The sequence below is a fragment of the Colobus angolensis genome, unplaced genomic scaffold (assembly GCF_000951035.1).
Source record: "Colobus angolensis palliatus isolate OR3802 unplaced genomic scaffold, Cang.pa_1.0 Scaffold447, whole genome shotgun sequence".
Taxonomy (NCBI): domain Eukaryota; kingdom Metazoa; phylum Chordata; class Mammalia; order Primates; family Cercopithecidae; genus Colobus; species Colobus angolensis.
The window spans coordinates 729,441-744,895 of record NW_012117899.1 but is presented as its reverse complement, the minus strand read 5'-3'; the positions used below and the strand labels follow the sequence as shown (position 1 = coordinate 744,895).

The 15,455-nt window shown below is 43.1% G+C and overlaps 1 protein-coding gene across 10 annotated transcripts; it reads left to right on the top strand.

Moving 5' to 3' along the window:
* The first annotated feature begins 264 nt into the window (after positions 1 to 264).
* Positions 265 to 14,909, top strand: SLAMF7 (SLAM family member 7). Of its 10 annotated transcripts, XM_011957614.1 has the most exons (7): positions 265 to 545; positions 8,857 to 9,177; positions 10,481 to 10,753; positions 10,968 to 11,087; positions 12,021 to 12,124; positions 13,626 to 13,688; positions 14,538 to 14,909. In XM_011957614.1, the coding sequence occupies exons 1-7, from the start codon at positions 491 to 493 to the stop codon at positions 14,607 to 14,609; spliced, it is 1,008 nt and encodes a 335-aa protein (XP_011813004.1). In that variant the 5' UTR covers positions 265 to 490; the 3' UTR covers positions 14,610 to 14,909. The 10 variants fall into 10 exon arrangements, with proteins under 10 accessions (XP_011813004.1, XP_011813005.1, XP_011813010.1 ...); XM_011957615.1 differs by lacking the exon at positions 12,021 to 12,124 and having other exon boundaries at positions 14,538 to 14,903; XM_011957619.1 differs by lacking the exon at positions 8,857 to 9,177 and having other exon boundaries at positions 275 to 545; positions 14,538 to 14,903.
* The last annotated feature ends 546 nt before the right edge of the window (positions 14,910 to 15,455 follow it).

Sequence of the window (15,455 nt, the reverse complement as noted above, 5' to 3'; positions counted from 1 at the left end):
ACATATCTGACGAATGACTCTTATACCTAGAACATACAAAGAATTGTCAAAACTCAACAGTAAAAAAATAAAGAAAGAAAGAATCTGATTATAAAATGGACAAAAGACATAAATAGACATTTCACCAAGGAGGATGTGGATATATAGGTGGCAAATAAGCACATGAAAAAATGTTCAACATTATTAGGCTTTAGGGAAATGCAAGTTAAAACCACAATGAGGTATCACTGCAACACTTATTACAAGAGCTAAAATATAAAATAGGAATATACCAAATGCTGATGAAGATGGGGAGCAAATGGATCTCTCATAGATTGCTGGTGGCAAAGATTTTACTTTATTCACTCTGAAAATAATTTAGCAATTACTCAATCTCACACTTCTGTGGCATGACCCCTCCCAGTTCTTTAAATATCAGCTGGGGAAGAGGTCTGAGTAATACTTGAGAGGGAAGTGGGTTCATTTCAGTGGCTGACTTCCAGAGAGCAATATGGCTGGTTCCCCAACATGCTCCATCCTCATCTATATCCTTTGGCAGCTCACAGGTGAGTCCAGCCGGATTCTCTTCCACTCTCCTGCTCTCCTGTCTACCCCATCCTGAATAGTTCCAGGTTTCTTGTTCCATTCTGGGCCTCTGGCTCAATTCAGGAGGCTCTGTGTTTTCATCTAACATTTGCTTTTCGCCATCCTCTGATCTCTGAATCTCAGGTCAGGAAGAGACTAGAGGGAGGGCAAAAACTGACTCTGAGAACTGACTCCCCTATTGACTATCCCAGGGATGAAGGAGCTGAAGGAAGTAGTGCTGGGTATCAGAGACCATTTTTCTAATCCAGGTTCTGCCATGAGTTAGATAAGGAATGTGAAAGTTTTCCTGGGCCTCAGAAACTTTATCTTCTAGCCTTCTCTCCTTTTGAGGGCAACTTTAAGAACAAAATGGTACTGTACAGGTATGTATTTATTTACTTATAAATGTATTTATAAAACCGGTTATGCATAACAGTAATATAAATGGAAAGAATCAATTGAATTTTCTTTCCTTACTCAAGCAATCTAATCAGTCTCTGCTTAAAGAACCATCTCATACCATAGGCACTTTATGTTTAAGCCCACGGAGGACAGAGGTCGGTTCTGCACCTGTCATTAGTATTCTAGTCTTTGAAGATTTTTCTATCCTAAGGGCTCTCAAAAAGGATCAGGAGCCCCATAAATGAGAAATATATCTTCTGTCATCAATCTCATGTAGTACTACCATGAGGTCACCCTATGAGGACTTCACATAACTGCTTCATTATGTGTATCTGAGCCTGCTTGAAGTGATCTGCCCAAGACCACGCAGGTGGCTGGTGCCCCCACTACTTTCCCCTGCATCATCTGGCCTCGCTAAGTGGTCAGCATCAGCAGACTCTTACCAGCTTTGAATTCATCAGAAGTTTGTATTTTGGGGAAGTACCTGGGTCTAACCAGGTGGTTCTGGAATAGGCTCTCACTTTAAAAAAAACACTCCCTGAACGGAAATGATGAGCAAAAATGGAGCTTGAGGGAGATAAGGTGGAGGGGTTGGGGAAAATGGCAGAGATTTTGAAAGCCCCAGGTGTCCACCTGAAACCTGTCGGTGAAAGAGCCAAGTATGGAAAACCTGCCATGCAGGTCCCCCTCTGCCCTGCTCCAGAGGCTGTGGGCAGCCTGTGTAGTGCACCTCCTGAGGCTGAAAGGAGACAGAGATCGTCCTGGAACTTCCAGTCTACAGGGCAGTGGCACAAGTCCTGGCCCTGGACAAGCGCATCCTGGGTTTGACTTAGTAGATGTATTATTGTGGGCAAATTACTCTTCCCCTCTGAGCCTTGCTCTTCTCAGGTGTGTAACAGAGAATGAAATCTAAGTTGCAGAATTATTGTGACATTTTAAATGACATATCAAATGCAAAATAATTATTAAAATAATCACCATTTATTAAGTTACTACATCCAAGGTGTTTTTCATACCACCTCCTCATAAGTCTGTAAGACAGATATCATTATCCCTGTTGTATAGGTGAGGAAACTTAGGCTTGGCAGAGAGATCATGTTTCCTGGGCAAGATAACACAGCGTTTAAAAGGTAGCCAGAGATTGAGTTTTCAAAGCTAGTGCTCTTTTAATCACAACAAGCCATTGGTCACTGGACCTGGCACCAAAGAGATGCTCACTACATGTGCATTTGAGCTGAATCTTCCTCAGGGAGTACAAGTTGGGGTTTCTTCCCTCACCAGGTACATAAATCTGAGGTAGAAACTGGAAAGGCCCAAGAAGAACAGGTAGCTCTGTTTCTGGGTTGTGGGTATACTAACAGGGGACCACCCTGGCTAAACTCAGAGGGTCCAAGGAGCAGCTCTCATGGCCTCAGTATTCTCATCTGAAAAATGGGCACAGTAATCTGCCAATGATTCGATGATACAGTAGTGTTGAGGAGACAATCAATAAAAAGAAAACAAAAAGTGAGTGAGGGGAATTAGGAGAGTGTTGAAAAGAACCAGAATAAACAAGGAAGAAGGGGCAGGTGATGAGTGAGGAGCAAAGTGGTGAGCAATGTAAATGTGAATATGGTAGGCTAGGGCTAGAGTGATGGGAAAGGTGTGCGGTGAAGTGGGAAATTTTCAAGCCTCTGTCTGTGGCTGCCTTGCGCAGCATTGAATTACACTGCTTTTTCATTCGTTAAGGAGGACTTGAGTAAAATGCAATAGATTTCAAACTACTTTGGGGTTTTTTGCTTTTTTTTTTTAATCCATGGTTTCCTTTTATGAAATGAAATGTTACACAGAAAAAAAAAAAAACAAATAAGTGACTCCAATGTATAGAGTTGAAGTCTCTCTAACGGAGGCAAGTCCCATAGCCTCCTATCCTATGCTTACCCCTTAAACCTCCTCCTGAGCTCCCAAGAAATACACTGAGGCACTGCCACAGCCTCCAAAGGTGGCAGGGGGCACAGTCTCTAAAATCCTGCCTTAGGAGCCTTGGCTGTTAATCCTGGCCTTCCACTGGTTTGGGAAACATCACCATAATCTTCTGAATATCAGCCTTCTCATCTGTGAAATGAGATCAGACTAAGTAATCCCTGATACTCCTCCCAGCTCTGAGATGCTCTGGTCCATGGTTTTCATGAGGAGAGTGCCACAACACACTGGTGCATTTGGACAGAGGCACCAAGTGTTCAGAGAAGTGCTCGGGGATGGGGCTGGCAAGCAGGAGGCAGACTTTTCCACTCTCCCCTCCCCCCAGGTCTTCCTGCTATATCACCATCTCTTGGTACTGGCTGCACTGATAATGTATCTTCCTCATAATCGGGCTCCTTCCCTCCACTCAACTCGTGAGACTCTAGGGGACAGGACAGGAGAGGAGATGACAACCAAGAGGAAAGGGAGGTGGCAACGGGCAGGACCTGTTATCCCTTTCTGTTACAGAGGACATCTTACAGCTGACTCCCCCTGATGCAAAGACATCTGAGTCTTGGCTGGGGCAAAAGACAAAGGGTCTCCTGCTCCAGCTCCAAAGGCAGGCGGGGGATGTAGTGGGGAATGCTCATGGCCATCTTACCTTTCTGGCTCACTTTGCTGAGAACCCATCCAAAGGCGTTTTGGGATATCTCTGTTTCTCATTTTTACCTATCTGTGCAGAAATAAAACCAAAAGATGGGAAGTCTTCTCAAGGCCTGACTCTTACGCTCCCATTTCCCAACCTTGTCACCTGCCTCCCATCTTGTTGTTAGGCTACTCTGTACTTCTCAAAATGCTTTCAAATCCGTATTCACACTTCATCTTCTCCAAATGCCTGGAAACTAAATGTTGTTATTTATTTCCCGTATGAGGGTTCAGAAACCAAAACTTGAAGTGGTACATGTTGAAGCAGTAGTGAAAACCACACAGACCTCTGAGGCGGAGGAACTAACTCCTCTTCCCTCTTCCAATGTTTCTTCAGTGGGGCTTTAGGAAAGTCACTCCACTTCTCAAAACTCCAGTATCCTAATTTATAAAGCAGGGCTTAAGCTGTATCTCACGGGGCTGTTCTAAGGATCAGGAGAGAGGATGCCCACTGATCTAGCTTACAAACCACAGCGTGACACCAGGCATTTGCTGCTGAAATTATGATTACTGAGGCACAGGAATGGACCCAAGGTCCTGACTCCCAGTTAGGCCAGAGCCCTTTCTCCCTCTGCCAAATGCTAGAGGAGGAGAAGCCACCTCTACCCCCTCTCTGGGCAGGACTTGGTGACCCCATCATTGGGTGATCTGGCCTCTAATCCTGTGGACCAATCATTGGCTAATCCACAGCAAAATGATATATCCAACAACCACCCAGGGAGGATATTTCTTTCTGGAGAATTTAAAGTGTTAATGAAGTGAAATTGGTGGTAAATTTTCAGGGGATGTGTGTGAGGAGGAGTTGGAGGCTTCCTCAGGGAAGAGCTTTAAACTAGAATTTACGGGGTTTGAATAAGATTTAGATGAACAGAAAGGAGGATAAAGCACAAACAAGAGTGTGAGGTAGAAAGTGAGCTGAGGATCAGTGGAGGGAGGAGGCCGGGATGCTTGTGTGGTGGCCACATGTGAGTGGTAGTCCCAGTTGCATATCTTTCCACAGCAATACATTGTCATCCTGGCCTTATAAAATCAACCCATGTCATGTGACACTCCTGAACTAATTACCGTAGAGGAGAAGGGCTACCGTCTGAACTGAGTAACCCAAACCATTTGGCTTCTACGGAATGAGGAAGGGGTAAAACTGATGTAAAAGAGGCAGGTTACAACCTTATGACTGTCTTGCTCCCCAGTTATACCCTCGGCTCCTAAACAACGGGAACTAAATAAATTCTTGTTAAAAGAAGGAATGACTGAATCTGACAAGTGTGACCTGCTTAGATATGGCAAAACTCCATAGGGTCACACACTGCAGGTGCAAAACCAACACAGAAAGAAGAGCTTCAATTCAGCCTTGGACATCTGAAAAAAGAAGTGTCTTGTTTCTGGATCCCTTTTCATAGTCAACTGATAAGTAGAAGCAAAACTGGTTAGGACTCTCCAACCCTGCCCCTGTTCTCTGAACCCACATTCCGAGAATGGCATGGAGCTACTGTTTTCTTTCATTACTCCTTGTCTCACCCTGAAGATACATTTAAGATAGAACAATACACTCCATCTATAGGCTCATGTTGGTAATTTGCCCTGCGTCACTCTCTAATTGTATTCTAACAAGAAACAATTAATTTGGCGACATTTTCTTATATCCCACACAAGTCATGTCCCTTGGCATTTACCGTGAGAATACAGCACTATGTGTGTGGAAGGGTGAAAAGAGTAATTGCACACATGTTAGCAACTAAAGCCACGTCCTTGTAGTTTTGGCACTTCTTCACCTTAAATATTGCTCCAGAATGAAATGTGAAAATGAAATTACTTGAAGGTTGCCCTAAGCGTAGAAATTGCATCCATTTGGGGCCAAGTGATACTCAATCTTTATTTGACTTCAAAATATTCACCCCTTTCATCTCTGCTGCTGAAGTAGAAGAACAAATACATTCACTGATCAAAATTTCAGAATAAAATTGATTTTGTCTGTAACATTTCCTGGTACTATTTGACTTGACACTCCTAAAGGTGAACAGAGAGAGCAGTCGAAAAACCATCTCGGCCTTAATATTGAAGAAGCAGAGAGAATAGTTTTTTTAAAAAATCAGATTACTTAATGGGATGATTTGATAAAAGCTTGAGTAATCCAAAGTATATAGGTACCGACTGATACATTATAAGGGGGTAAATGTTTGAAAATAGAAATCAGCTCCTAAGAGATACTGATTCCTCTTCTTACCCATGAAGAGGAATCAGTACTTTTGGAGATAAATTTAGCAAAACATTGGCAGAGACTTCAGATCTGTAAGCAATGGAGTGGGTCACCCTTTGGTAGCATCAGATTTCCTCCCCCTGGGCACTGGTAGAGCAGTTTATGCTTGAGGGAAGGTCACCAAAGGACAAGAAGGGAAATTATGGTTCAATGGCGCCCAAGGGCTTTGAATTTGACACTAGAGCCCCTTAGGGGAATGGAGAAGGGGAGTGAGGGAGAAGGCTAGAGCTGGTACAAATGCCAGGTGGCCTTCAAATTGAGCCACAGTGAAAAGAGTACAGGTCCCAGAGCTGGAGAGACATTGGGTTAAATTCTCAAATCATCACCTGCTAGCTTTGTGCCCTTGGGTAAGTTACTTAGCTGTTGTTTTTTATTGTTGTTGTTTGAATCTCAGTTTTCTCATGAAGTCAGGAGTTAGCAATTTTTTTCTGAAAAGGGCCAGAGAATAAATATTTTAGGCTTTGCAGACAATAAATCATGGTCACAATTATTTAACTCAGTCTTTGTAGTGAAAAAGGATCCATAGACGATATGTAAATGAAAGAGTATGGCTGTGTTCCAGTACAACTGTATTTACGAAAAGGCAGTGGACCAGATTTAGCCTGTGGGTTATAGGTTGCTGATCCTTGTGTAAAAAGGTCAAAATGCCTAATTTGCATGATTGTTTTGAGTGTTAGGCATGCTCCTTACAATAAACGTTTGGCGAGGAATAAACATTTAATACATGACAACTCTTATTATTTGGAAACCCTTGCCAAGATATTTGATTTTAACAGGGACCAAAGAAATGTCTCTAATGAAACAATTTTTGATATCTGGATATGTCCGTATAGGAATTTGTCTTTTTACTAGAAAAGACATGAGTTACATCAGTACTGGAGTAGAAGAAAACATTGTGTCTAAGAGAGCCGGCTGTGAAATGAAACAGAGCCTGGATGCTTGGTCAGTCTCACAGGGCCAATTAGACACAGGAGACACTCTATGTAAGGCTCACAATAGTTTTAATTTTAATTTCTTTTAAAATCAGAAGAGAAATGAATACAGCAATAACAATAATAATGAATATATAATGAATCCAGCCTGGATCACGTTCATTTTATACCAACACAGTCATGAGATATGATTTTTAATATTTCTTATGGAAGAAGGACCAACAAGGTCAAAAGTACATAGAAACCACAAAACTCACTATGTAGTCTTGCAATAGCATCATTAGAACTGTCAGGATCCTATAGCTTGGCTGTTTTGTTGGCTTTGCTTCTTTCATTTGTGCTTTTCATGACTGAATTAATAAAAATTCCATTTAAAAATTTCAACCTGACACTTTATGTTAAGAGGCAGAAGGGGAAATAATTTTGGGTTTTGCACTTTTAAGGAGAACACCTTTGTTGACAGCTGATGTGAGACCTAAGTTCTTGTCTACTTAGTTTAAAAGAATTTATATGAGAGACACACAGCAAAGGAAATGCAGCATAGAGTAATTGATCGCAAAAGAAAAAGAATATTTTGACAGTTAAGTGCAGAAAAGACAGTACATCCTGAGAGAGGGAAAATTCAGGGCGGGCTGCTTGTAAGGATGAGACAGCAAAGACTGGCACTGGGGAGACTCCCTTTATGGGAGTCTTACATGATTCTTCATAAAAGGGTGGAAAGAGTATTACTAGTAACCATGTTCTTGGCGGTCCTCTGGGTGGACATGCATGGTAGCTATACATGCTTCTTCATAAACCTCATATCTCATTAGCATCTTAAATCTCCACCCATGGGGGTGTTTTTTACTATTATAATGAGCAACGGGTCAGTTTGAGGACAAGTAAAATCAAAATCCACATGCTCTGTGCAGAGGAAAGTCCTCACCGAAGATAGTTTTGCTTAAATGAGCTCAATTACAATGTGAATGCTGAGGCTTATTGTATTGACTGTAGGGTCACCAGAGTTACTGCCTCGCACACTGTTACTTCCTTGACTACCTACCCTACCTCACCTTTAAGGATTTAGTCTTAGTTTTCGTATTTCTATCAGCCTTGAATAAGTTCTTTTCATTTCTGCTATTTAGTTTTCTCATCTATAAAATATGCCCTTCAAGGTCTCGACCCAGTGGGTTTTGGTGTGTACTCTGCCTCTTACTATGTGGCTTGAGTAAGTCATTTACCCACACTGTGCCTCACATTCCTGATCTGTAAGATAGAGACATAAAGAATGTTTCCTCAAAAAGTTGTTTTAAGAGTTAAACAAGGCTGGGTGTGGTGGCTCATGCCTGCAATCCAGCACTTTGCGAGGCCAAGGAGGGCAAATCACTTGAGGTCAGGAGTTCATGACCAGCCTGGCCAACATGGTGAAACCTCGTCTCTACTAAAAATACAAAAATTAGCCAGGTCTGATGGTGCACACCTGGAGTCCCAGCTACTCAGGAGGCTGAGGCAAGATCATCACTTGAACCCAGGAGGCGGAGGTTGTAGGAGCTGAGATCGTGCCACTACACTCCAATCTGGGCAACAGAGTGAGACTCTGTCTCAAAAAAAAAAAAAAAAAGTGTTAATCAAGATTATAATTTGTGCTTTTAAACTGCTAGTCCCAAACTAAATTCTGTCACTGCTCTGTGCTATTCCCAGAGGCTGTCTCTCAAATTTAATAGGTAAGAAAAAGATGACTTACTCCCCACACCTGTTTACTAGCAGTGCTCAGCTGGCCACTTCTGGAAGTTTCTTCAGCAGACATTCTTAACTGTTTTTCACCTACAACCACATAACCAGTGATGACTTTTTATAAGTCATACTTTCTGGGAGTGAACTAAGATTGTTGTGATACATAAATTTCTAATATCAATGCTTCCATATGAGCACTTACATAACAGGGTAACATGTGAGGGACCTTCATATAAGGTTCCAAAGGCTTTTCCAGGAGCTGGTTGTGTCGGACTGAGGGGATGAGTAATTGGTGACAAGGACAGGGAATCAGGCTTATTTTATGGTTCTCTGTGTTTATAGGGTCAACAGCCTCTGGATCCGTGAAAGAGCTGGTCGGTTCCATTGATGGGGCCGTGACTTTCCCCCTGAAGTCCGAAGTAAAGCAAATTGACTCTATTGTCTGGACCTTCAACACAACCCCTCTTGTCACCATACAGCCAGAAGGGGGCCCTATGATAGTGACCCAAAATCGTAATAAGGAGAGAGTAGACTTCCCAGATGGAGGCTACTCCCTGAAGCTCAGCAAACTGAAGAAGAATGACTCAGGGATCTACAATGTGGAGATATACAGTTCATCCCTCCAGGATCCCTTCACCCGGAAGTATGTGCTGCGTGTCTACGGTGAGCAGAATCAGTTCCAATGGTGGATGGCTGCCTTGGTGAGGTGGTGAGCTCCTTGACATGAGAGATGTTTAAGCAGAGGTTGGATAAATACTTGGCAAGAATGTGGGAGAGGGGACTTCCGCATGAATGAAGTAGATGTAACTGACCCCTGAGGTCCCTGCCTACTCAGAGATGCTATAAGAAGCAGCGTGGTACAGTGGATGGCTGATATGTGCAGTGGCCATAGCATAGATCAAGATCAAATGCTGGCTTCTTAATTTAGTCACATGACTTTAGCCAAGTTATTTAATTTCTTCAAGTCTTAGTTTCCATATCTGTAGTGGGGAGGAAAGCAATGCCTACCTTAGGAAGATTTTTGGGCAAAGTATAGATCACACCTCTTTCTCTACAGATTACAACCAATTGATGAATAGATGCAAGAAGGAGGGGATAAAAATATCAGCATTATTTCTGGTAAATCTAGACAGGAGAAATGCTTCTTTTTAATTCTGGACCTTGGCACTCATCCAAGGAAGTTAAAATTACTATGACTCAAACATCTACAAGAAGAATAGCTGCCTCACTCATTGAACCATAATATCAGGGACACTAGGAGATGGGCCTCCAGACTTGCTTGTAGGAGGTAGGCACTGCACCTGATCCAGGTGTGTCTTTCATATAGACATGGTTGAAGGGAACGAAGATATGTATTCTGCAGGCTAACTAGTCAGGGGAGGAAGGAAAAGGGCAAACCACATTTGAACTGCAATCTTCAACGTCTCAAACCCATGAGTAGAGAAAGGTAAACAATGAATGTCAGACTCTTACCATCTCACCAATGAACCAATTACTCATTCTCTGAGGCAGGGGAGTGAGTACAGGGTAGAGAAGGGGGCCAGAAGGGCTACTCCAATACAATTTTCTCCTAGAGAGTAAAGTAAACTTTCCTAGAGAGTAAAGGGAAGCCTGAGGACAGAGACTAGGGAACCTCTAGAACAGATAATATTAGCAGACATCTAACAAGTGTCTAGCACAGTGCTTGCCATGTGGCTACGCTTAATAAATGGTGGTTATATTCCTATTGCATTATTATTTCTATTATTTCTATTGTTGTTATTGTTGTTGTTATTATATAGCTGTGGTAAAGCAGACCTAGATAGTTCTCTTTTCTAGATAAGAATGAGGATTCTGCTCTGAATTACTGCTTTCTCTCCAGTCGGAGCTCCCAGGGAGATTCAGGTCCAAGGTATCCAAGGTTAACTTAGAGAATGGAGAGCTATAGGCAGAGTTTCCACCTCTGGTTGTCCTTCCTCTTTCACAGAGCACTTGTCAAAGCCTAAAGTCATCATGGGTCTACAGAGCAATAAGAATGGCACCTGTGTGACCAATCTGACATGCTGCATGGAACATGGGGAAGAGGATGTGATTTATACCTGGAAGGCGCTGGGGCGAGTAGTCAATGAGTCCCATAATGGGTCCATCCTACCCATCTCCTGGAGATGGGGAGAAAGTGATATGACTTTCATCTGCATTGCCAGGAACCCTGTCAGCAGCAACTTCTCAAGCCCCATCCTTGCCAGGAAGCTCTGTGAAGGTGACTGCCTCTCCCCACTCCACAGGAGCCTCTGCCCAGGACCTACACCTTCTTCAGCTCCTAGCCCCCATGGGAACAGGCACTGTATGGAAACTGGAAGCCACTGGGTGGTCACCAGGCTGGGAGGAAGGTGGCAGGTGCTCCAAGACCTGGGTCGTTTTCCTGAACTGACTTTTCTCCCTTCCCTGTGCCTCCAACCGTTCTCTCTTTGAAGGTGCTGCTGATGACTCAGATTCCTCCATGGTCCTCCTGTGTCTCCTGTTGGTGCCCCTCCTGCTCAGTCTCTTTGTACTGGGGCTATTTCTTTGGTTTCTGAAGAGAGAGACACAAGAAGGTAGAGCATGTACTATTTTTGTCCTCACTCACATTCATGCTTTTCTCCTTCATTGATTCAACAAGCACATATAGAGCTGTGTGCCAGACTTGGCATGAGATGTTGAAGATGCAGAGATGAAGAAGCCACAGTCTCTGCCCTCAGGAAGCACACAGTCAGCCTGTACTCCTTAGTTCTGGAGTAGAGAAAGTGCTGGAGGTCTTTCCTGAGGACACAGTTCTCTCAGTTCCCTTTCCAGGACCCGTTTCTCTCCTTCTCCCAGAGGGACATACTGATGTGGCTCTTGTGTTGATACAGGCCCCACACTGCTGACTCTGCACCCCTGACCTGGGAGGTGATGGCCTCCAACTCTGAGGTCCCCACAGACCAGCATCCTCTAGTCAATCTTTCCTATCCCTATCCCTATCCCTATCAGAGCCCACAAACCACTCCCACCCTTTCCACAGGGTCAACCCAAGACCTAGCTTTACTGCCCACTAGACACATGGCTCCTTTGGAAGCCTTTCCCTGTCTCTCTCCAGTTGCACCCCATCCTGTGTTCCTAAACCCTGCTGATTGGTCTTCTGAGTTCCCACTGTCCATGTGGGTAATGGGGAGGGACATAACATCAGTTGGGTATGACTTGCAGACTTTGAAATCTCCCTTCCCTCCTGGAAGCCCCTCTGAAAGTGTCTTTGACTTTCTCTACTTCCCACTTTAACCACCTTGATGGAGAGATCAGGAAGTGAAATGATGAGAGTGGCCAATTCATCCTGTTTTGTTTAGATTTTCCCAGTTTTAACACTGAAAGTCCTATATCGTGAAAACCCTTCCATTACAAGGAAACTGGGATGGTTGGTCACCCTAAGTGGGTCATCCAGGAGAAATGGTGGGCCAGTGGAAGTGGTGAGTGGTCAGATAGGTGTCTTTGATTCTCTCCCAACTTGTTTTTAGAGTCCATTGAAGAGAAGAAGAGAGCAGACATTTGTCGGGAAACTCCTAACATATGCCCCTATTCTGGAGAGAACACAGAGTACGACACAATTCCTTCCACTAATGTGAGTCCCTTCTAATCTTTCCTGGGGACTGATCTTCTCTCTGAGGCTCTCCTTGTGAGGTTTTTCCAGGGATTTGGGCAACATGGGAATGAAGAGGGGAGTGAGGATATATAGCCTTAAAACTCAATGCACCTGTGCCTCCTCCAAGTCTTCATGGATTCTCTTCTGTGCAGAAGAAGCTGGTGGTCTCTGGAGCACCTAGTTCTGACTCGTAATGCTCATGCTGTGGTCTATGAAATCACCTGCTCTCTTCCACAGTTCATAACGGCCACACAAAAGGCCAGATTCCTTTTGCATAAGGGAGTGGGTAGAAGAGTGTGACTTTGACAGGATGTTTGAATCGTGGTATCAGAAGACTTCTCTAGAGATGCCTCTTCTTCTGAGATGACTCAAGGAGCCATCAGAAGGATCAGGGCATCTGTGGTGACTCTGGGCCCTGCATCAAGGCATTGCAGGTGTAGGTCACTGAGTGAAGTGAATGAACACAAATGCAATTCAAAGAAAAGTCTCCAAAAAGAAAATCATAATAATGAAGTTTAAAGAAACTCAAATAACAAAAGACAATTTGGAGAAATGAAATAAGTAGACAACTTCAAAAGGCTCCTTAGGGCCAATTACTGCAGCCCAGCCTGGGCTAGCTCTTTAGAGGTCATAGAGCCCTTTACCACAACGGCCTGTTTAGTGAAGAAATAAAAATACTTTGAAGCCTCAAAACCCCAGTTTTACTCGAAACTTTAGTGTCTCTCAATCAGGTTGCATCTTCCTCATTTACCTACAACATTTACTTACATTTACCCTCTACAAAGAGGAGACATTACCAAAGTCATTAGTATTGTGAGACCGCTTTCCTTTCTCACAAAAGAGGCTGCTTTATGCTCCATTTAACTGGTTTAAGTCAAAATTTATCACTTTATCACTATGTTCTTTCATCCCTTGCTTAAGATATATCCCCAGAGGGCTGCAGGGCTGCTCAGGATGTTCAGGAACAGGCTTAGCCAACCCAGGATATTTACCACTGATTGGGAAGGAGTTTTGGTTATTGTTGTTCTTGTTTTGTTTTATTTTGCTCCATAAGTCATGCTTACTGATTTTCTCCAAGGGCCCTTTGACCGTTGGGGAAGTTTATTTGCAACATTAGCAATAATATTTCAAATTATCCTTTAATCCTTTTAGGAGACTTATAGCTAATGATATATATATATATATGTGTGTGTGTGTGTATATATATATTTTATGTATTTTTGAAATTCATGTAAACACAATACAGTTTAAAAATAATGTAATGGCTTCCTGAAAAATGTTATCAAAAATTATTATAATAGCAGTCACCAACAAGAGAACTTCCTACTGCCCTTCTCTGTTCCAGAACCCTCCTTTTCCTCTCACCATCTCCTCCCATCTCTGCTTTCCTCTCTCTGGATTCTGAATGTCTCTCTGGCTTTGTCTATGTGATTCAGGATGTGGGTGATTATTTCTTTTGTTTGTTGTTTGCTTTTAATAGAGAACTATCCCAATGGAAGACGCAGCAAATACACTTTATTCCACTGTGGAAATACCAAAAAAGGTAAGAAGCTTTGAGCTGAATTTCATCTTAATGGTTCCATTTCTTTTCCTGCTTCATGTTTAGGTCAAAATTTCTTGGACCCAGGGATCTCATACTCTCTGGAATTAAAAAGTCCCCTAGTAGTTCCCCATTCCCTTTGCTTAGGGTTATATGAGAACATGGGGGATGCAAGAGAATTGTGTTTTAGGTGTCAAATTGGGTAATCTGGAACAAATAGAGTAGGAAAGAGGTTCTAGATAGGAATAACAGAGAAAATCAAAAGGCTTCTGACTGAAGTTACAGACAAGGAAAAAGACCATGGCTTAGGTTGTGCAAGGAATGAAGAGAGGAATAACTGGGGAGGAGACTCCAGCTTACTCCTGAGACACCAGGAAACTGTAGGAGGGAGAGATTTCTGCTTTTCTCCCATAGTCCAACTATGTTACATCTGGTTTGCATCCTCCCCTCAGTTAAACTACTAATGCAGTAGCTTTAACGCTTATTCCTTCACAGGGTGTGGTTGACAGCAGTAGTGGTACCTTTCTGTCTCCTTTTTCTTCCTCTCCCAAATAGATCTAAAAAGATAAGAATCATTAAAGCAGTTTGCTTAGTTATAGAAAAGGTTGGTTTAGTGAATTATTACAAGGAAAGTTCAGTTCGTTAAGCATTCAGCAAGATAAATATAGGTTAAACTTAAAAAATAGTTTCTCTAAGCTAGGGGTGGTTAAGATTAAACAGTGGGAGCCAGCATGGCAGCAAATTTGGGTTGGGTAACCTTGGAAATAAAGTTTCCTGGATGTCAGGGCCTCCATGGAAGATCCAGAGCCCTGCTCAACTCCCTCACTCTGCTTTCTTTTTGTCTGTCTTCAGATGGAAAATCCCCACTCACTGCTCACGATGCCAGACACACCAAGGCTATTTGCCTATGAGAATGTTATCTAGATAGCAGTGCACTCCCCTAAGTCTCCGCTCAAAAAAAAACAATTCTTGGCCCAAAGAAGACAATCAAAAGAATTCACTGATTTGACTAGAAACATCAAGGAAGACTGAAGAACATTGACTTTTTTCCAGGATAAACTATCATTGACGTTCCTTTAGATTTAAGAGTTCATAATTCCATCCACTGCTGAGAAATCTCCTCAAACCCAGAAGGTTTAACTACCCCATCCCAAAAATGGGATTGTGAATGTCAGCACCCCACAAGAAAAGTGCTTAGAAGTGTTCCTATAAAAATGTAAACGCGGCCGGGCGCGGTGGCTCACGCCTGTAATCCCAGCACTTTGGGAGGCCGAGGCGGGCGGATCATGAAGTTAGGAGATCAAGACCATCCTGGCTAACACGGTGAAACCCCGTCTCTACTAAAAAAATACAAAAAGTTAGTCGGGCATGATGGCGGGCGCCGGTAGTCCCAGCTGCTCAGGAGGCTGAGGCAGGAGAATGTCGTGAACCCGGGTGACGGAGCTTGCAGTGAGCAGAGATCGCCCCACTGCACTCCAGCCTGGGCGACAGAGTGAGACTCCATCTCACAAAAAAAAAAAAAAAAAGTAAATGCAAGGTCCCACATATTAATGACAACCTGTTGTATTAATGATGGCTCCAGGTCAGGGTCTGGAGTTTCATTCCATCCCAGGGCTTGGACGTCAGGATTATACCAAGAGTCCTGTTACCAGGAGGGCAAGATGATCCCAGAAAAGTCCAGCAGAAGCAGATGCACCTTACAAAAATGGGTGTATTAATTGGCTGCATAAACTATGTGCCTGGCACTATGCTGAGCTTACACTAATTGGT

What these genes read in the sequence shown, in the direction of transcription:
- SLAMF7 (XM_011957614.1), top strand. Translation starts at nt 491, where the DNA reads ATGGCTGGTTCCCCAACATGCTCCATCCTCATCTATATCCTTTGGCAG. An exon ending in TATCCTTTGGCAGCTCACAG is followed by an intron (nt 546 to 8,856) that starts GTGAGTCCAGCC and finishes CTGTGTTTATAG; the next exon opens with GGTCAACAGCCTCTGGATCC. An exon ending in CTGTGGAAATACCAAAAAAG is followed by an intron (nt 13,689 to 14,537) that starts GTAAGAAGCTTT and finishes GTCTGTCTTCAG; the next exon opens with ATGGAAAATCCCCACTCACT.